The sequence below is a fragment of the Pteropus medius genome, unplaced genomic scaffold, assembly GCF_902729225.1.
Source record: "Pteropus medius unplaced genomic scaffold, Ma_sr-lr_union100, whole genome shotgun sequence".
Taxonomy (NCBI): domain Eukaryota; kingdom Metazoa; phylum Chordata; class Mammalia; order Chiroptera; family Pteropodidae; genus Pteropus; species Pteropus medius.
This window is the reverse complement of record NW_024343733.1, coordinates 7,509,220-7,530,861: the sequence shown is the minus strand read 5'-3', so window position 1 is coordinate 7,530,861 and position 21,642 is coordinate 7,509,220. Positions and strand designations below refer to the sequence as shown.

The 21,642-nt window shown below is 52.9% G+C and overlaps 2 protein-coding genes across 14 annotated transcripts in view; one reads left to right on the top strand and one right to left on the bottom strand.

The window, feature by feature from the left end:
- SLC2A11 (solute carrier family 2 member 11) overlaps positions 1-18,049 on the bottom strand; it is a 28,403-nt gene extending 10,354 nt beyond the window's left edge. For 3 of the 12 annotated variants that reach the window (XM_039868467.1, XM_039868466.1, XM_039868472.1), the window contains exons 1-6: positions 17,910-18,049; positions 7,488-7,670; positions 6,964-7,057; positions 6,583-6,767; positions 4,460-4,558; positions 2,247-2,407 (exon numbers count right to left, since the gene is read on the bottom strand). In XM_039868467.1, coding sequence (XP_039724401.1) covers positions 2,247-2,407; positions 4,460-4,558; positions 6,583-6,711 — 389 coding nt within the window. In that variant the 5' untranslated portion in view covers positions 6,712-6,767; positions 6,964-7,057; positions 7,488-7,670; positions 17,910-18,049. The other 9 variants (XM_039868461.1, XM_039868460.1, XM_039868465.1 and 6 more) reach the window with 9 other exon arrangements.
- A 510-nt stretch (positions 18,050-18,559) lies between these two features.
- On the top strand, positions 18,560-20,888 carry DERL3 (derlin 3). Of its 2 annotated transcripts, none has more exons than XM_039868476.1 (7): positions 18,560-18,720; positions 18,833-18,898; positions 18,976-19,049; positions 19,165-19,258; positions 19,753-19,948; positions 20,476-20,566; positions 20,666-20,888. In XM_039868476.1, the coding sequence occupies exons 1-7, from the start codon at positions 18,628-18,630 to the stop codon at positions 20,745-20,747; spliced, it is 696 nt and encodes a 231-aa protein (XP_039724410.1). In that variant the 5' UTR covers positions 18,560-18,627; the 3' UTR covers positions 20,748-20,888. The 2 variants fall into 2 exon arrangements, with proteins under 2 accessions (XP_039724410.1, XP_039724411.1); XM_039868477.1 differs by having other exon boundaries at positions 18,578-18,720; positions 18,836-18,898.
- The last annotated feature ends 754 nt before the right edge of the window (positions 20,889-21,642 follow it).

Genomic DNA, 21,642 nt, shown 5'->3' with positions numbered 1-21,642 from the left:
TCAGGAGGACAGAATGGCCACCTCTGTGATGGCATTCAGCTGTTTCCTCAGCCAGGCCAGCACTCACTCCCTTGGCTCATAACAAAGCAGGTAGGTTTGCAAGGACAGAAAATGTACATAAAATCAAGGACAAAGGCTTCCTGTCACCAAGCTGACCAAACACCTTGCCAACTCAACTTTCAGAAATGGCAACACATGTCAGGGCTCCAGTCAGCTACTGGGTGGAAGATGAACTCCACTGGATCCCTGCCATGGAGACGGGGCAGTAATTGGTTATCGTTGAAACAGGCTTATGTGCTGAATTTGAATCTTCAGTTCCTTCCCTTCATGCTTTGCCAGTGCTATCATCTAGGGGTACTACACCAGGTATCTTTAGATATTTGGGCAGCAGCTATTATTACCTCCTTCTTCTTTGCAGCAAGAGCCTCAGTTTGTTTGGGAACATGCCCCTATCCCTTATGGTTTAGCAATGAACCCAATAATCTAACCTAGTGATGGTGATCCTATTCTCTATGCTAGTGACCCAGTGCTGGGCAATGAAACATGGTACCTCACTGAAAAGTCTTCTTTCTAGTGTAAAGCATTAGCCAGGAAGACATCCCCCTTCTGCTGGGTGTTGTTGCATCTGAGTGAGGCATTGCTGTAGCTTTCTAGCTACAAGCCAAGGGATCAAACCAACACTCAGTGAAACTGGCACCCAAAGAAATCTCAGAGGAGTGAATCTTGGGCACTAAACTGGCCTTGAAGTCACCCACCTACAGACTTGTTGTGTGAGACAAAGGCTCTCCTATTGTTTTGGCCAACTGAGTCTCAGTTTTCTGTTATCTGCAGTTGACGATATCCTAACAGATACACCTGATAAATATACAAATATGACACCATGCAATTTTGCATCCAACAAAGGAAGTTGCATCAATGAAAGAGGAAGGATGGGAGCCCATGGAACTCATTATTGCATCAGGAATCCCTTCATCCAGAAGCAGATGACCTCAGAGCGTAATAACCTGCTGAAGATCCCACACCATCAGGACCACCAAGCCCATTCAAGAAAGATGATTTGGGTCACCCCGATGGGCAAAGAGCCTCAACCAGTGGATGTGCTAGCCCAAGACAAGAGTGAAAAACGGGAGGATGAAAGTCACCTGGAAGGATGCAGGTGACGGCCCATGTCTGGTTCCAGAACCAACAAGTAGAACCTCTACTTGTGTTTCTGGGCCTTCTGTGTCATATGCTTTAAAATAAATTCACCAACTATTTTTCTTTTCCTTGATTAGTTTTCCCCTGCTTTTTCTTCTTTCTTCCTCCTATTAGTGTCTTGATGGCAGTGAAATTTACCATAAAGTGTGTAGATTGCTGAATATCAAGAGATTAACTGCAGGGCTAGCAGAATGGTTATCACATGGAAATCCTACACTCAAAAAGGATACCCCTTTATATCAGGCCTAGTGGGTGTGACAAGACAATGCTTCAAGTGGTCTCGCTCAGGAAAAGATAAATACATATGCTGGTATATATGATGGGATGGTTGAGTAATGATAGGAGGCGGGGCATGTTTGCAGCTGACTACATGGGAGAAAGGTGTCTATGCATGCTAGGTAGCCAGCAAAGGGGTGGACTGTGGTAACCATTTGTTTTCCTGCCTGCCATGGCTTATCTCTCTTCCTTCCCAAGTGTAGGCATCTGACACAAGGCGGCCCATAACAACCTGTCTTCCTGGATTCTAAATCTTGAATGAAAACAGTGGAGATAAAATGTGATTGGAGCTGATACACTGAAGGCATCCTCCCCAGGAGGAAAGTTCAAAGGTCTGGCTATTGAGATCTCCAGCACCACCTTGCACCCTGCCCTTCTCAAGGCCTGGCTTCAAGCACTTCCTTTCATTTTGTGGGCTGCTCCAGCATCCTTCCAGTTATTACAATTTTTGATTAAGTCAGCATCGGTCTGTCTTGTTTGCAACCCAAGAACTGCATCAGTTGAATGCAAGGGGGAAACGAGGCCCAGGAAGAAAACATTTGTTTACAGTCAAACAATACGATGTGGAACTAGAAACTAGAGTCCTCCCTCCCTCACAGCACAGGACTCTTCTCTCTACCAAATCTGCTTGGAACTATGACCCTCAGGGTAACACTACAGGTGGAGTAGGAGCCTGGGGTCTGCCAGCCATCGTCCTTCTCCCACATTCTTCAGCTTGCAGACAATGGCACCCCTCATTGAAGGGTATTCAGGGGTACACAGGAAGCACTTACCTTCCCAGCCTGATGGCCAGAGGACCTGCAAGCAGCGCTCCAAAGAGGCCCCCCAGGGGATATAAAGACACAATGAGGGACCACACAAACAGAACCAGGTGGTCGGGCAGGGGCCAGCCAGTCCGGGCCCACCATGTCTCATTGGTGAATTCCTGAATGTGCTGTGGACAGAGATGCCAGTCAGCCTCCATAGGATAGGTCTTCTCCCCCTCAGGGCTCTGTCTCTGCTGAGCAGACGCCAGGTCACCTGAGTAATGCTACTCCCCTGCTGTGGGCAGGACAAACTTGCCTGAGCACTTACCATGTGCAGGGCACTGTACTGGTCTCCTTCACACACAGTGTATCCTAGAGCCTAGTATTAGAGCCTAGTAAACAGTCTCTGTTTAACCCTCCGAGTCCACTATCACCCATGTCCCCCCAGCTTTTGGCCCATAAAGCCACTTGCGTGGCCCGTGCCAAGTGGCTTTCTGTTGGAACTGGCCATTGGTGAGCACCAGTAGGGCATCATAAGAGCCAGGAGAGGACATCAGAGGGAAGCAGGAGGGGCATTTGTTCCCCGGCCTCCCTCCCTGGAGGTCCCCTGAGGCTGGCTGCAACAGTCAACCAAAGGTCACTGCTCCTCTCAAGGGGGCCTATGTCACATGGCCTTCCACTTGTCCCTTTGGGGGTAGAGGTGGTAATGACTCCAGTGCTACTAAGTCTGCATTACTATTACTACACTCCCACTGGCCTTGTGCATTCTCAATGCCCCACTCGATCCTTTGAAAACCATCCTCTATGGTATCTAAACCTACTAGAATTATCTGGAGTGTGCCGTATGTTTCCTTGGGACCCCAACTGTGAAAAGCCCTGGGAAGTACTCATCTGTTAGATACACAATTAACCTGGTTATTGTTAAGACTGGGAATTGGGTCCAGAGAGGTAAAATGACTTGCCCACCACCTCAGCCACACCTGGAACCGACCCCCCAGAACTGCCACTCAGGAAGTGAATGGAGAACATATGATTAGGGGTGACTATGCAGGAGAAAGGCCCAGATACCCACCTACCCTTTGTTAGAAATGAAATGTCAGTGTCTGGCTGGTCTCAGGCTTCCCAGCTGGATGTGAGGAAGGATGTTAGGGGGGCAGCGGGTTTAGGCGTTAGGCCGGCTCTCTCTGGCTCAGGACAGGTGCCCACTAGGTCCCTGTAGGTCCAGAGGAGTACAGCCCCACATCCTTCCCAGCTACATGACAGGACACTTGCCCTTCTTAAGCAATATAGAGGCAGCTTCTATCACTGGGGCTTGACCACTCACTCTTTCCATAGCCCCCCACTGAACATTGACAGGGGCCAGGCCAGCGTCAGTTGCTGGGGATTCACAGAAGACTACATTAATAGCAAACCAGCAAGATGATGAGATGGGCCCAAAACACCCTACATACAACCTGAGTGGTGACAGCCTGCACCAAGGGCTGGGGAGGGAGAGGTGACTTCCTGCTGAGGGGTTGTTGAAGGAAGGTTTCAGGAGGATGATGGCATTTGGGTAGTTCTTGAGTGGCTTCTGCAGGTAGGGCAGAGAGAACTTCCCAGTGGAAGGAGGGTTTGAGGAAGGGCTGTGTGTAATCAGGGAACTGCATAACCTGCTTTGTTGTGCAGTTGGGGAAATGAAGGTGGGAGACAGATGAACAGGCTCTGATCCCAGGAGAACTTGGACTACAGGTGGATGTGTCTGTCCTTCCAATAGGCAGTGGTAAGCCATAGAATGTTTCTAGGCAAGGAATTGGCTTGATCAAACTTGAGAGGATCTAGAAGGGGAGAGGCTAAAGGCAGGGAGGCCAGTGAGGAGGCTGGACCAGCAATCCAGACAGGAGAGATGGGGCCTGAACAGGTGTTGTGGCAGAGACATGGGGAGAAATGGCTGGATGTTAGAGGTAGTTAGGAAGGACCTGGTGTCTGAGGGAGGGAGGGCTGAGTCAAGGCTGACTCTCAGTCACTGGGTGGACAATGGAGTCATCCACTGACATCAGGGACTCAGGAAGAATGTGGGTTCAGGAAAGGATGCAGAGCTGGATTTGAACATGCAGGATCTGTGAGACATCCCAGCAGAAGTGAATGCATGGGAGAAAGTGCCGCCAAGTGGATGCTGGCCTGAAACCCCACAGCAGGCAGTTGTCAGCCTTCACCTAGCAGCGTCCACTCAGCTGATGACAGTGGGCACAGAGGGTACATACCAATATCGGGGCATTGAGGATGGAAAGGTTGTAGCCAAGTTGAAAAGTCCCTCCAATGCCAGCTGCACAGATAGTCAGAAACAGGACCCTGCTTGGAATCTAAGGAGAGACGGGGGAGACACAGAGTGATTGATAACAGCCTCCACCTCCCTCCCAGGACCAGAACCTACCAATCTCATCATTGCTATCTGTTTGAACCAGGCAATGAGAGGAAATAGAGGCACAGAGGAAAAGAATTACCTAGGTCACATGGCTGGCACGTAGGAGAAGAACCCCAGCCTTCTGCTCTGAGTCCAGGACCCCGCTGCTTCTCAAGCCCCTCACCCCACTAGCATTCTTCTGAGATGGACAGCAGTTCCTGGCCCTGCTTGCCAAGCTGTCCCTGGGCATGCCTGCTGTGGTTCTAGAGGACAATGCCCTGAGCTGGGGGCCCGTGGAGCAAAGCTCTGCCCCTGGTAGCAGCCCTTAAATCCCAGGGACTCATCCTGGAGAAATATTCTCCAGCAGAGTGGCTGGGCCTCATTCTCTGACCTTCCAGCCTGTTCTGCAGAGAGGCTAACAAAAGGGGCCATGTGTGGGGTTTGGGGGGGCACATGGAGCAAGAGGGAGCAGCTGCAGCTGGGGCCAGTGCCTGGGTCCCAACTAGTTCTGCCCTTATTCCCTTGTCCTCACTGAGTCACTTCCTCACTTGGACCTGGAGATGATAATGCCTACCTCCAGGCTGTGGAACAGCCAAGGTTGATGTGTGCCATACACACCTGGTACAGTAAAGGACAGCTTTTCATCCTAGTGCAACACCCTTAGAGATGGAGGGAGAACTCCCCAAGGCATCCAGCCATGAGGACTCAGTGCCCTGATGCCTCGCCCATTTAGTTGGTATTTTTTTTTAGGAATTCACAATCTTATTTATATTTTTCCTTGTATAATTTTAATTACAAAATAACATGCTCATTAAAATTTTTAAAAATGCAATATGTGCTGAAAGGTCTTCGCTCCTTCGAAGGTATAACAATCAACTGCTTAACTCAGATATTTTCCTAGGCATTCACAATGTAATCAACTATACGAAAATTAAATTAGTGATCTTTTTCCAGTAAATCATACCGTCTTTCTTGTTCTCGCGAATAGGCCTGCAAATTTAAAAAGCTGCAAGTCAAATTTATTATCTTCTCAATACTTAAATACAAGTTTCATGGCAGAAGTATATTTGGCTAAAGATTTTCCGAAGAATTTCCAGAACTTGAGGACTATTTACTCATTCCTCAGTCAAACATCAAGTGCCTGTCCCAGCCAGGAACTGTGCTGGGGACAGATATAGCCAGGGAAAAGACAGAAGGACATTCACCATTTGGTGAGATACTGTGCCAGGTGTGAGAAGGCAGAGAATGAGGCTCTGGAGGGAGGGCAGGATTCTGCCAAAGATATTGATTGCCACAGGTCTGGAGACAGGTCCTGACAGGCACCCTGTCTGCCACAGTTCCTATAAGGCCTGTGTAACTTCCTCCCAAGCCAGAAGCCATGGGAGGAAACCAGGCGAGAATCCAGGGGTTTGGTTTCACTGGAATCATGTCAAAGCTCCATGCAGCCTGTGTGGAGATGAGAGTTCCACTAAGATAGCAGATCTGCAGGAAGCAGCAAGAGACATAGTGCCTGATGACATGTGAGCCCATGTGGAGAAGGATGCTGGCAGGTCTCCAAGACAGCAGGAAATTATTGAATTCATTGCGATTGTGCATGGAGATTGCCTAGTCTCATGACTTGTCATGAAAAGCTTTCAGACATTAGCTATGACGGTGATTATTAATTCAGTGAACAAATACTGCTTAACTCTCTACTGCAAGCAATAAACCTGTTCTAGGAGCTGGGGAAATAGCAGGGGACAAGAGACGAAATCCATAACCTCACAGAGCTTTCCTTCTGGCGGGGGGTGGAGGTTGGTGGTAGTGGGACAGGCAATAACAAAATGAACAAAGAAAATATATAGTATGTCAGATGATGCGACGGAGACAGAAAACAGGGTGCCTTCGTTAAGCCTTCCAGAGTGGCTGTGCCTAATGCAGTTCACACCAGGCCGCAGTCCCTCATCTGAAACGCAACGGCTGGACGGGTTTCGGAATTCAGACCTTTCCAGATCGCAGGATGGCATCTAGCATGTATACATTTCTCCAGCATTCTGAGGAAGAGGAGCCTGTGCAGTCCGGCTTTGCCCCATGGGGGCAGTGGCCGCGGTAGCGGCGCAGGAGGAAGAGCATGCGCGCTGAGGGGAAGATGTGCAGTCATTTCAATGGGACGCTTGCCAAAAGTACATCTGAGGGGAGAAGGAAGCGCATGCGCAGTGAGTCTTTGAGAAGCTCCAAGTCCAAGCCGAAGGGGTCGTGAAAGCCGAGTGGGTACTGAAATGGTCAGCATAAGGCTCGCGCAAAACATTATCTACAGCCAGAGCGTTTGGCCGAGGCACACGTGAAGGCGCACTAGGGTTAGGGCGGGTGGCGCGAGCGGGTCACCTGAGTCTGAGGCCGTAAGGGCGGCTCCTGTTCATCCTCCATTCCTCTTCCTGCAGCACTGAGGCTCACTCCTGAATTGGCCATGCCTGCAGACCTGAAGGGAGCTCTGGTTTGAGGTCACCCCGGCCAACCGTTTACATCCACCCTCTCAGGTAGCAGCCGGTGGCTGTGATCGCTGCACTTCAGACCCACTGGAAATTCCGGCCCTGGTCCTTCGTACCCTCCCCTTCCGCCGCCTGCGTCGTGAATCTCTGCGGGTCCTTACCTCGCTCCCCATCGAACCTCCTCCGCCTCCCCTTCCAGCCCTTCTGGCCGTCCTCCTTTAACCCCCATCTGACGCCCCTGCCTGCCACCGGGGCCCGGGAGGTCCGTCCCCAGGCACTCTCTAAAACCAGAGCCCTTGATTCTGCACAGGCATCCCCACCCTCGCCAAGTTCAGGTGTCTCCACCTTTTCCCCAGGGGAAGGGCAGAATTAGGAGGGAGGATAGGCAGACCCACCAGTCTCTGGAGCACTCTTATCTACCCGTTCTGGCTGAGCAGGCGACTTTGAATGCAGAGAACCGGTCTTGGGTTAATGCTAGGAGATCCACTGCGTGAGAGGCCGGCTGGGTCTAAGGTCCGGTAATGCTCAGAAGTGAGGAATCATAGGGTCCAGTGGACTGGGTTATCTTTTATTTCTTTGGGCTTCTCAGGCCCTGCATGGAATCTAGGAGTTGAATAACGGCCAAACTGAAACCAAACTTGCCAAAAATGCTATTTGTAGCCACAGAAACTTAGACCTGAAAGTGACCTTAAGAATTTATCTGAGCAAAGACTGTGCTAGACATACATAGACATACACCAGAATGGATACTGCAGTATCTCTATTGCTCGTGCTTCATTTTTGTTTGATTTTGCTGCTTTGAACTTTTAAACATTTCTAAAAACACCATTTTTTAAGGCAAAATGCAATAAATAAAATATTAACAATTGCTAATTGCATGCTTTTCCTGAATTTATTGAGATTTTCATATGGGTTTCTACTTTATGAGTTCAATTACATCAACAGAGTTTCTAATGGTAAAGCATCTTTGAATTCTTGGGGTACACACAACTTGTTCATAATGTTGTAATTGTTGCTATTAAACCATTGTTGGCTTCAGTTGCTAATATTTTATTTAGGTAGTCTTTTTTTTTTTTTTTTCAAAACAACTATTTTTTTTTTCCTCCTTGAAAAATTAGAGGAGAAGGAATGGGCTAATACATGGTGGCGGGACAATTAATTATCTGGGGAAAAAATGAAAATCTCTACCTCACCCCATATATAAAATCACCCAGGTGCACACAAACCTACTGCGAAAAGCAAACTTTAAATACTTTAGAAAAAAATAAAGAATACTTTTATAACCTTAGGATAAATAAGGATAAGCTTCACAGGTTTCTTGTGAGAATTTAACATCATTGAAATTAAAAATATGTGTTAAAAGACCATAAAAAGGTGAAGCTAAAAGCTTCAACTCTGGAGAGCAATTTGGGCATATCTAGTAAACTAAAGTTGCAAATACCTGGCAACCCAGCAATTACCACAGTTCTACTCTTGGGTTTACCTTGAAGAAATGCTTAATCCCACGCTCAACAACTTCTGTCTACAAATGCAGCATTATTTCTACCGGAAAACTTTTAACAACCCAAATGTTAATCATCAGGATGTTGGAGAAATAAATTGTGGTATACATTAGAATGCCATTCATCAATGAAAAACAATGAACTAGAGGTGAACACAGGTGAATCAGGGACCTTGGATAGCTCAGTTGGCAGAGCACCAGGTTTCTAACCTGAGGGTCCAGGTTCCAAGTTCCTGTTCAGGCATCAACACAGGTGAATCATGCTGTGTGAATAAAGATGCAGAAAACTGCATAGACTATAAAGCCTTTATATTAAGTTTGGAAATATACAAAACCACACTCATATCTTATATCAGATAGGAATATATGCATATGTAGTAAAACCTTGAGGGTGTGCATGGGATGATAAATACCAAATTCAGAACTGGGTTTCACTTTCTGAGTCCAGGACCCCACCAGGCTGCACTCCACCGAGGACCACTGCTGTGATCATAGCAGGTTGCCCACCCCACCCTTGGTTCTTCCTGAAATGCTACCAGGACACCTGAATGGATTAGCACCCCTAGTGCATGGGTTCCCCAGCCGTTAATTATTATCCTTAAGCCAGGAAGCTTGAGCTTTCTCCTCAGGAAACATTAACCTGGATTTTACCCTTGGGCAGATGAAAGTCATGGTTGTATTTTGGGTTCGGTGCTGATTGCTAATTCTCTCAACCCACACATGGATGGCTTCAGTCTCCTTTACAAAGGAGTCCTTGAGATTCTACAGGTCAAATATGTGTCTCCATCAACCTGCCTGCAACAACCCTGCTGTAGTCAAAGCTGGTTTTTATCAGATCTCTAAGTCCAGCCACCAGACCTTACAGGATGGGGGTCTACGCCCACCTAGCCCCAACAGCATGTCCAAACCAGTCATGAGTTGGGAGAATATGGAAAGAACACCACCTGACTCTTCCAGCCCTGGACTTCCCGGGTTTGATTCTCACCTAGTCTGTTTCCTGGGTGAGAAGGCAGAAGTGACAGGCAGGAGAGGTGGGGTGACCTGCCCACGGCCACAAGCTGCTCAGGGACTGCAGGGCCTGTGGTCAGTCGTGGGTGGTGATCCCCCTCCCTCACCTTGGGAGCCCATGCCCCCACGCTTCCTTAAAGCTAAAGTCTCTCTCACTCTGCAGATGAGAAAACCGAGGCCCAGAGCAGCGATGATCTGTCCCTGGCACTCAGCAGGAAGCAGGGAGGAGCGTGGCTCACACTAAAAAATAATACAGCAAAGCAGCTGGCGCTGACGCCCACCGTGTCCGCTCCACCAACGAACCCCCGGGCGGGCGGGACCTTCTCCCTTACCTCCGCAAAAGCGGCAGGGCTGCCTCCTCGACCCGGGCCCATTCCAGAAAATACCTCTGCCGTTACTCGAGCCTGAGGACCCGGGCCGGCACGAAGGGCATCCCGGGGATTCGGCCTCTAGACCCTTCAGTGTCCCGTTCGGCCCTCCCCAGGCCCCTAGCAAGGTCCTAGCAGGTTTCCCGGCATTTGCCTGACACTGTCATGACCCGCTCCAGCCATGAGGGGACGACAAAGCCCGGACTCTGAAGGATTCTGTGCAGCTGAGTGCTGCTGCCTCCAGAGGGCTCAGTGTGGCAGGAGAACAAAGAGGCCTGAGCCATTGTTGCCCCAGGCGCATGGGAGGGCTACCCCTACAGCCCCTGGGCACCCGAGTCCTGAACCGTGTCTCCCAGCCCAAGGGGCCCCTGCTCCATCCACCCCTGGGTGATTTCACTTCCTCTGTTCTGTGCAGCCAACCAGTTAAGTGCCAGGTGGAGGTGGGGAACCGGGGTGGGGAGCTTTGGACAGGAGCTGGGAGGCCTGGCTTCTAGAGATACCATGCCTCTGCCATACTGAACCTCCTCTTCTGCTCCATGAGGAGTGGAACAGGGGTCTGGGCAGATGCCTTCACCCTGGAGCCAGGGCTAAAGCTGGACCCCAAGGCCCCTGGCTTTTCCTCCAGGCTCAGCTCAGCAGCAGGCCTGTCCATCACTGGGGTGACTGGTGGGTGGGCCCCTATGGCAAATTGGGGTACCTAGCACCTGACCACCAGTAGGCTGAGCTGCTCTGGGCTCGCCTCTCTGCCTCTCTGAGCCTCAGTTTCTTCATCTGTCAGCTGCAGTTTGGAGGAAGTGCTACAGAGTGAGAGCAGCCTGTTGCTCCATGTGGTTCAAGGCTGTTCAAAGTTTCTTTCTCCTTGCAGCCTGATTCCTCCTATTTGGACTGGCATCTCTGCCCAACACCAGGATCCTCCTGACGGGCATCTGGGGGGAGATCAGGAGGCCTGCTGACGTTGGGCACGAGGCTGCCAGGGAGGGCAGTGAGACACCATCAAGTACAGCAGGCTAGAGCCAACGCCAAAGGGGCTCCTGCAGTTCTATCAGTTATGTCCTCTCTCCAAGCCTCCATTTGATCACCTAGAAAATAGGGACATCATAACAGCCGACCTGCTCACCACCAGGTGCTATGCCCTTGGGCACCCGTGTTTGCTTGCTGACCCTCCCTGTACTGGGAAACCTGAAGGCAGGCACTGGCTCAGACAGCGCCTCAGACAGACAATACCTTTGGGTGGGTGAACATGGGGAGCTATACAGCCTGGCTGAACATTCCCAGCCTGGACAGGGTGCAGAGGGCAAGGCCCTGGGGCAATTCCTGCAGGCTTCACCCAAAATCCTGCTTTGCCCCCCAATCTCAGACCTGGCATTCACTCCAGTTTTGGGTCATATTTCCAACTTGATGATTCAAAAGGAAGAAAAAATACCCAATCTACAACCAGCTGAGGCGGCTCCTCCTGACTACCCTTTGATATCTGAGGACTGAACAATGGGGCTGATTGCGGATAGGAGACTTGAAACCTTCTTAATTAGAAAGAATGTCCTCGTGGTTAACTGTTCCAAAAATACAGCTGCGCCCACATCTGGAGGGGAAGGGTGGGAGGTGAGTGTAGGGGGTGGCGGTTAAGCCAGAGTTTGAAGCGCTGATGCATGCATTCCACGTAAGGGGAGGCCCCTCCCAGCAGGGCCGTGTTAGAGGAGAGGGGAGGACACCAAGGCAGCCAGTCCCCTGTGGCTGGGCCGCTTGGTGCAACTTGGGAAGGAGCTGAACAGGCAATGGATCCCTTCTGGGTCCACCTTCACGCCTTGTCCCATCCTTCCCCACACCCCAGCCTCAATTTCCTCAGCCGTGCAGAGGGGACACACAAGGGCCTGGTTAATGCACGCTGGTTCTTTTGCCAACCCCTGCCTGACCTGGGCACAGCGGAAGTCCAGCCACAGGCTTCTGATCAGGGAGGGAATTTTTTCTGGATTTTATGATTTGGGGTAATATTTGTCCGCTTTTATGAACTTATCGTTTGTTTTGTTTGCATTCTCATTCTAAGCTAATATTCACTTTCGCACCTAGTCTTGCATCTACAATATTGCATTGCATTTGTTTTCTTAAAGAGGTCCTCAGTACCTCATGAAATTGCAGGGCATGTGAGGGCTGGGAAAACATCTTGAGCAAAACGTGGAGGCAGGAATTCTGGTTGTATCACCAGGGGAGGACAAGGATGCCTGGGTTCTTGTCCTTGCCCACAGGTATGAGCTTTCTATCCCAGTGGCTGCACAAATACCTAGCATGGGGAGCACCCACCCCAGATGTAAGTGAGCAGAGCCTGGGCTGCTTGGTGAGGATGTCAGTGGTGTGTGCCAGGTGAGAGGTGAGTGAACCCTGGGCCTTCCTGAGCCTCTCCATACATCTGCCCAGAACTCTGAATCACCAGTCCTGAGCAAGGGATCCCAGAGAGGTGGCCCCTGTCACTCCAGGCCCCTGCCAGGCCACAGACCAGCATTGCCTGATGATCTGGCCAGCAGGTGATGAGTAGGAAGACTGCAGGGCTGTATGGCCTTGGGTTCCACACATGTACCTCAGGGCCACACAGCCCAGACCCCATTATGCAGCCTCCTAGGTGTGCAGACAGGCAGCACAGACTCACAGTCTTTCGCCGTGTCTCGAAGTTCTACAGTCTCCATAAACTCTCATCCTGGCCCTGCCATTTGGTTGAGTCTGCCAAGCAATAATCTGCTTCTCCCAAAACACGGCCCACAGTGCTGAGCCCAAAAATAGCTGTGGTGGGGAAGAGGGAGGCCCGCCAGACACTCTGGGGCTCTGGGGACAGGCCAAAGTGGTTTTGACATTCCAGCAGTGGCCACAACAGGAAGTATGAATTAGGGGCAGTTGCTGAGGGCCGTGAGAGCCAGGCACAGGCTCAAGCTGGACCGGCAAGAAGGAACCATCTCGTTCAGCCACTGAGGGTAAGAGACAGTGAAACTGAGTCCCAGTCAGGGAGCCACATGCCCAAGCTGCTCAACAGGGGAGCATCAGGGAAGGAGAGTCTCATGTCAGAGACACTCCAGGAGTCCAGAGACGGCAGAGAAGCTTTTCCTCCCAACCGCGGCTGGAGAAAGGTCTGAGGCTGCGTGGTACTGCTTGGTTGGTGACACTCTCCATGGGCTCAGGTGGGTGATGCGCCTCACTCCCTGTGGTGAATCCCCTCTGTGCCCCAACGATAAGATGAAGGCAGCTCCCTACCTCCCCACCGGCCCCTTCTATCACCCCTCACAGTGGCAAAGCCAGGACTGGCACGCTGGTGTCTTGGTACCTCTTTAGCAGTGTGTACTCAAGTATGTTACTTAACCTCTCTGAGCCTGTTTCCTCAGTTGTGATAGTAACCTACTCTGTAAGGTGGTGAAGAGGCTCAAATGAGGTTAGCAAAATTTGTGGTGCAGAGTCTCGGGAGAGGTCACTGAGCAGCTGTTATCACTGTAGGGACTGGCTCCAACCAAGGCTCTGAGCAGCTCCACTCCACAGTGGCCCTTCCTCACCCATGAGACATGAGTTCAAGTTCATTTCAGCTTCTGCACCTTTGCGCAAGCCATTCTCCCTGTCTAACATGCCCTCTCCTCTTTCCATTCCATCACCGTCTTTGTCAAGAGCCCTCTTGCCTGGCAGCCTCTCAGAGGGCCCGTGGTTCTTTGACCTTGGACCGCTCACCAGTCAAGCTCCCTGCCTGGCTTAATGTTAGTATCCGAGTCTTCCTGGTCAGAGAAAGAACTCCTGGGGAACAGAGAACCCGTCACCTTCCCACCATGCCCTTCAGACTTCAGTGGATGTTGCTGGCCACAGGTATGTGAGAGCTCTGGATCAGGAGGAGGCAGGCAAGGACATAGGCCTAGGGGAGAGAGTCCTTCCGCAGCCCGTTCTTGCTCACAGGCAATCACTGGTTAACAGCAGGAACTGGCTTTGGAGGGGGAGGCCAGCATGACTGTCACATGGCTGGGGTCCCTGCCCAGAAATCTCAGATGTACCCACCATAGACCTGGATACAGCCTTTGAGCTGGAGGAAACTCTACAGGTGGATTGTTCAGACAAGGACCCTGGTGGGGAGGAGTGTGGCGGGGAGTGGCCAGGTCCCACCACCAGCCTAAGCTGCAGGTCCAGTAATGGAGTCCAGGTCTGAGGCCTGCCCGTGCCCAGCACTGTAGTAGACACCAGGGATAGAAAGAATACGCTGAAGAGCTTCTGTGGGTGTGACAAAAGCCACAGAGAACAAGGAGCTGTGAAGACTAGGCTGGGGTGGCCAGGGAGGGCTTCTCTGAGGTGGCCATATCCCCAATGCACCCCAAACTCAGCCTGTCCCAAACCAATGGGTGGTCTCCCTCTCACATCTGGCCCTCTCCCATCTCAGCCCTCAGCCAAGTGCACACTAGGGTCTATGGCTTCCACCTCCTTGACCCATTCACTCCCTCCCTGTCACGTGCCTGCCACTGCAGGCCGCTTCTACCCTTCTCCACTCTGACCACTGCTTATACTCTTGTCCACTTCTTCCAAAGAGCCACCATCTGATCCTAACCTCACCACCATGCTGAAGACTCTCCTGTGGCTCCCCACTGCCCTTGGGACAGAAATCACATCCCACGTGGCCTAGATTGGCCTGGCCCTAGCCCTCTCCAGCCTCACTTTTCACGCAGCTCCTTCTCCTTGCTCCTGCCAACTCAGGGCCTTTGCACAGATTATTCTCTTGTCAGGTCTGGCTAACGCCTACTCCGTCTCTGTCTTGCATAGCCTTCTCCCTGCCCATCCCACCCAGTGACCCATTAAGTCCTTGCAAGTCCAGATTCCGCTACCAGGCTCAGAAGGCCTGGCCCAGGTCACTCCCTCTGCTGCCCAGGCCTGACACAGCCCACCTGGATGGTTGTTATTCTTGCACTCTGGCCATGAGCAGCTGCCATAGAGCGGGTTCCGGATTCAGTGCTAAAAATATCCCATGACCCAGACAGGAAGGGCTAGTGGGGACACAGCTGCTCTGGGAGGAGCTCACTAGAGCTGCAGTAGAGGCCCGCCCACCATGGTTTGGGGAGGTGGTCCATGTGCTGGAAGCAGGTAAGCACTGGGCTTATAGCCCCAGAGGAAAGACCCCCAACCGAGGATGCTCAAGGCCAGGAAGAGACCATCGCGTACTGTCAAAATGTAGCTGTCTCCAACATGCACACAAAAACATTCACCTTGTTTCTGATTCTTCCGGTTTGTTATCACAGGCACATGTTGCCTTTGGAATAAAGTACATTTTAAAATTAAGTGCATGGGGGAGCATTTGAGATCTCACTCCCCAGCATATGTCATCAGTTCGGCTCAAATAAACTTGTAAAAAACAAAAAATTAAGTGCATGGGGCCCTAACAGAAAACAGGTGAGCTCTGGTCCCTTCAGGGAGGGCTTCCTGGAGTAGGGGGCACCCTCCCTTCCTCTCCTCTTTTAACAGAACATCTAGGCTGGTAGGGAAGAAAATGAATGAACAAGATCCAGGGCAGTCCCAGAGGCGAGAAGCTGAGGCCTGAATAAGAGGTGGTGGCGGTCACAAGGTGTGTTGGAGTGGAGGGAAAGAACTGGAGAGTTCTGTGGGAGCATCAGATTCGACGTGGGCAGGGGTGACCCCAGTTTTCAGGACTGTCACAGGCTGGTAAGGGTCTCTCCTAGTGTGAGGCCAGTGAAGAGGAAGGCAGGCTTCGTGGGCACTCAGGGGGATGCTGTCCGGCCTATAGGCACTGGGAGAGCCTGGACAGGGTATTTGGGGGTACTCTGGGTGTCTCCGGACATGGGGATCCCAGAGCTCCTTGTTCCACAGCAGCAGACAGGGTCAGAAGGCCAGAGAGGTGGATTGGGAGCAAGGCCCATTGTCACTTTGACAAAGGAACACAGGCCCGCCTTCTGCTATAGCCCTCAGCACAGGAGAGGAGCACCCAGCCATCAGGGCTTTGGGCAGAGAGCTAAATAGATGTTAGCTTCTAGCACACAGCCTGCCTATGTCTTTAGGCCCCTGGAAATGTGTAGTGCTCAGAGCTTCTCTCCATAAATGTCTAACAGAACTCGAGGATCGGAGGAGAAGTGAACCCGGTGTCTCCATCATGGCTTCTCCTGGGCCTGAGACTGAACAGGAAAAGCCCGGACTGGACCCTAGGCCTTATTCTGCCTCCTATAGGCCTCGTTTTCTCAATCTGAGAATCCCCCAGGCTCTGAGAAAGGAGAATCTGCAGTAGAACCCACCGTTGCTCCCCTGGATGTCTGGCCCAGCTGGCTGCGCCCAGCCTCCCAGGAATGTGCTTCTCCACCCCCAAACCAGGCGCCTGCCTTATCATCAGTCAAGTCACTGCCCCTGTTGACAATGACAGCCCCTCCTATTAGCCCCAGCTTGACCCTGAGTGGAAGGCTTGCCAGCACCTGCTAAGTGCCTGGAGGAAGGAATACCACCCTTTCCCCAGCAGACAAGAAACCCAACCTCCCTAGCTGGCTCCTTCGTGACAGTCAGGCGCCCACCCTGGCGTCTGAGGCCCTGGATCCCCGCCTTCTGCCAAGCCTCCACCTGGATGGCATCTACTCTACCTTGAACATGACCTTGGCCTACTTCACTGAAAAAAGGAGACTAGCTGAGGGGGGCTCCCTTAGCCTGCTCCCACTGCCCAACTTCTCAGCACCTTGGTCCAACTCTTGCTGTACCAGACCTCCTCACTCCTGAACCCAATGCACAACCCCCTTCAGTGCTCCCAGCCTCTCTCCCTTCCACTCCCCTCTGGAGTTGGGGCCCCTTGGGCCTCTCCCCAGAGGACCTCTCTTAGCACCCGTGTGAGTCTCTCATTCTCTTAGGATCCACCTATTTCTTGGAGGTTCTCCTCCATTCCAGTCTCCTGGAGGACCTTGGGGCCCTGTCCTGAGCATCCCTCATCTTCCATACGTACACGCAAGGCTACATTGGTAAGGGCACATCCATCTGGGCACCTTCCTCTACCTCATGCCCACTATTACACTGGCCACCAGGAACCTCGGCATGGCTGCACCCCACAGTCCCTTCCCAGGCCTCATCTCCCAGGGCTTCTCACTGCCTTGCTCCTGAAGCCATTTTCTGGCTTGGCTCCTGCCCACCCACTCCCCCTAGTCTCTCTCAGTGTCCCTGGCTGGGTCTGCCTTCTCACTCTGACCAATGAAGGTCAAGCTGCCCGGGCCTGGCTTCTTTTTTTCTCAGTCTAGCCTTGACTCTTGGACATTTCACAAAGGCCCAAGGCTACGAATACCATTGATCTACTAATAATTGACATCTACGTTTAGATCACTTGCCTGACTTCTCCCAACCAACACCACACTTGGATTTTTCCAGGCAGATGTCACACAGATCCCCCAAGCTCAATGAGGCCAGAAGAGGATTCCCCATCAGACCACCTTTTCCCCAAGCGTTCTCCATCTCGGAAAAGGCTATTAAACTTCCATCCACCCTGTGGTTCAGGCCTCGAAGTTGCCCTTGACGCCTCTGTCACAGCTCTGTCGAGTCTGTCAGCAAACTCACATCCCACCTTTCCTTGACCTCCAGAATCCACTCTACCCAAGCCACCGATGTCTCTTGCAGCCTCCCCCTGCTCACTGATTCCTCTGGCAGTCTACTGTCCTCACAGCAGCCACAGGGATATTTTTTAAGTGACAATCAAGGATTACCTTTTCACAGAGGCTTCCTAGATCACCCCATCCTAGCATGGAGCCCACTATCTGACCTTCCACGCCCCACTTAGCTGTTATTTCTGTCAGTGCACTGTCCTGTGAACACTAACTTTCATATTAGCATAGGCATATTACTATACATCTCCTAGTTTACATCATGAGAGATAGTGTCTTTTGTTGGCTGCTGTGTATACAGCATCCAGAACAGTGCCCAGCACACAGTTGGTGCTCAATAAACGATTGACTTTCTTCATTAGAATGAATTAATGGAATTTCTCACCAAAATAATGAGGCCCTCTTCAGCCCATTCTCTTGCTCTGGTCCGCCTCGGTACCCTGGCGTCCCACGAGGTTTGCACGTCCTCAGCCCGGCCCTTCCTCTGGCGAGCCGTCAAGAAGACTCCCAACAAGAACTGACATGTTCCAGCGGGTCCCTGGACGTGCGGGGGTATTTGGACATGCTGCTGAAAGCCTCCTTTGCTGTAGGTGAAGTGGCACTGTCTCTGGCTCTGAGGGGTGGAGGACAGGCCGCCGGCCACTACGTGGACCCACAGAACCTCACCGCCACTCTCGGGTCCCGCCCCCCTCCATGTCCCCGCCCCTTTCTGTCTCGCTGTGCTTGGATCGGTCTTTTCTCCACTAACAATTTTAGCCCAGCCCCCGGAGTGGCCTCGTGGGTCCTCGCTATTGGTCCTCCCGTCGCTCGTCTCGAAGCGGCCAGTTTCTCATTGGCTGCATATTCTCCCGCGCCGCCACAGCCATCACAACAACCGCCACGTGCTTAGCCATGGACCTGCTCATTGGCCCTAAGTCTCGACCCGCCCACGTCACCGCCCCGCCCCCGCTTCCCGCTTCTTCCTCCTATTGGTTACCTGACCCAAGACCCCGCCCCTGAGCCTGCGCGCACTACGTCCCATCGCGGATTGGCGGGAAGGCGGGGTTTGGAATCGGGTTAAAGAGCGTGCAGGCGTTCTGGCCACGCGTGCCTGAGACGGTTCAATGGCGTGGGAGGGGCTGGCAGCCGAGTTCCTGCAGGTGCCGACGGTAACGCGGGCTTACACCGCAGCCTGCATCCTCACCACCGCCGCCGTGGTGAGCTGACTGGGAGGGTGGGGCATTGCCGTGATTGCAGGTCGGGCGGGGGTGTCGCCATGGTTACTGATAAATCCCGGGGCTAGACCCTGACGCGTCCCTGGTTCCGCAGCAGCTGGAGCTCCTCAGCCCCTTCCAGCTCTACTTCAACCCGCACCTCGTGTTCCGGAAGTTTCAGGTGAGGCCGCCCCCGCCTTGCACCTGACGGCCTGGCCCCGTTTACCCAGCGCCTGCCTGACTGCCCGCCCCTCGCAGGTCTGGAGGCTCGTCACCAACTTCCTCTTCTTCGGGCCCCTGGGATTCAGCTTCTTCTTCAACATGCTATTTGTGTATCCTGCGCCGCGCAGACCCAGGCGGGGAGGGGGCCGGCCCGCCGGGCTGAGGCGGCCGGGAGCGGGGAAACTGATACCCCGCCAGGTGGCACTTCCTATACTGACGCCGCAGGTTCCGCTACTGCCGCATGCTGGAAGAGGGCTCCTTCCGCGGCCGAACGGCCGACTTCGTCTTCATGTTTCTTTTCGGGGGCATCCTCATGACCGTATCCTTCCCCGGCTATGGAAGCTCAGGCCGCAGCGCCTTCTGGGTCCAGCCTGTTAGCCCTGGGCCCCAAATGAACACCCAGGCCAGGGAGGGGACAGTCGTTCACTTCAGCTTAGGATGTATTGAGCGTGTAGCGTGTGCTCAGCTCCAGATGTCAGGACTAGATCTTCAGGGCTGTACAGAAACTACCACAGGGTGATGCATCGGAGAGCCATGTTGGGTGCCTCAGGGCTGAGCCCTACTGCCAATAGCAGGAGAAACTGGGGCAATAACAGACAGTAGTGGGAGGCTGGGGTGAGGTAGAGAGACAAGGCAGATTCTTCATGTGGGACCTTAGATTGGGAAGAGACATCTTGATGGGGGAAGGACACATAGGAGTGATGAGGGAACTGAAACCAGTGACAGGATTGCAGAGGTTTAGCAAGTCAGAGGGGACCTGAGCAGGGGCTGAGGCCTGTACCAGGGCCTCCAAGCACCTTGACTCTGGCCCAGCTGCTGGGGTTCCTGGGCAGCCTGTTTTTCCTGGGCCAGGCCCTTGTAGCCATGCTGGTGTATGTATGGAGCCGCCGCAGCCCTCAAGTGAGAGTCAACTTCTTCGGCCTCCTCACCTTCCAGGCACCATTCCTGCCCTGGGCACTCATGGGCTTCTCACTGCTGCTGGGCAACTCCATCCTCGTGGACCTGCTGGGTGAGCCTGCCTGTCTACCCAGACCACCCCAAGCAGGCTGTCTGGTACACGAAGGCCTGTGGGAGAGCCACCCCAGGCTGGCTGCTCCACCAGAGCCCTCCCTCCCACCTACACTGGACCTCTTCAACTCCTCTGCCTGCCCTCCCAGCATCTCTAGTCTTATAGCCCATTGAACAAGCCAGCCAGGTTACAGGCTTCACATTGTCACGGCTCACTTGTTGATGCTTGTGTGGGACCTGACCAGGGTGGGATAGGTGGGTCAGTGTTCCAGCCATGGCTCCCACTTCCCTCCCCAGGTCCTGCCCTCTTCTAGGTCCTGTAAGAGTGTCTTTCTGGGCCAACCTCAGCCCTGCCCTGGGCTGGCAGTCTATGTAGGACACTGGCCACTCATGCTCTGAGGCCTGAGGTTGCTCTGGGCCTGGCTGGGCCTCCAAGGCTGTGCATTGAGGCCCAAATTAGAATGTGGTGGCCCTGGGCTCTGGATGGTGGAGGGAGGGTGGCCTTAGCAGTTCGCAGCTCTCCTACAGGGATTGCTGTGGGCCACATCTACTACTTCCTGGAGGATGTCTTTCCCAACCAGCCTGGAGGCAAGAGACTGCTGCTGACTCCCAGCTTCCTGTGAGTGCTAAACAACCCTGCCCCTACTTCCTTCATATGGCTCCCAACCCCCTGGGGGACCTGTGCTGGCCTCAGCTCAGCATGGGCCCCTCTCCACAGGAAGCTGCTACTGGATGCCCCAGAAGAGGATCCGAATTACCTGCCCCTCCCTGAGGAGCAGCCAGGACCCCTGCAGCAGTGACCCTACCTAGGGCCAGGGGCCTGTTTCCCTGGCCTCTGGCAAGCCTCCATCCCACCCCTAACCCCTACTTGCAGCAGAGAAACCTGCCTTAGAGGCTAGGCCTGTGCCCAAGGCCTACCCAAATAAACAGAATGACCTGTAGCCTCTTCGTCCACAGCACTGGCTTCCCCTGCCTCACCTGGCCATACCCTTCCACGCTGGGCAGGTGCTGCTGGCCTTGACCTAGGGCTACCAAGCCTGGGCCACCCTGTGTCCACCTTCTGCCCTAGATGTGGGGCTGGCCCAGGGTACAGCTCTATTCCCATCAAGCCTGGACTGCCCTTTCATACCAGTCGTAGGTGGTTGGATGGAAAGCCTAGAGAGGGTCAAGAACCTGCCCACAGTTTCCTAGCAGAGCTGTGAGCTCACAGATGACAGGCGCAGGGGTTCTCATCCCAGTCCCTTCACTGCCTCAATGGAGCCTTGGGCAAATTCCACTCATGCTGGGCCTCTGTTCCCTGCCAGTCAGTGAGGGGGTTGGCCAGATCTTGATGTCAGGGACAGGTGCCAGGCTGTCCCCAGTTGTACCAAGACTGGTCTGCAGGGACTCCTGTCTGCAGTGCCCTCAGGCTGATGCCTCACTCAGCCCCTCCCATCCTTCACCAGCGACCAACCAGTGGAACTTTGCCCCATTTTCCAGCTGAGCAACTAACAGAAGTGGCCAAGGACCTATGGAGTCACGTGCAAAGGAGAGCCAGGACTGGGTCCTCTGCCATTTCTGTGGCCCCAAAGCCTTGAGAAGTTTTCACCTTGGTAGAGTCCTGCACTGGCTGAGGCTGAGACCTCTGGAAGTACTGTCCCTGCCTTTTTTAGCTGAGGACTGTAGGAGCCTTATCCGACCCCACAGCTAACTTGT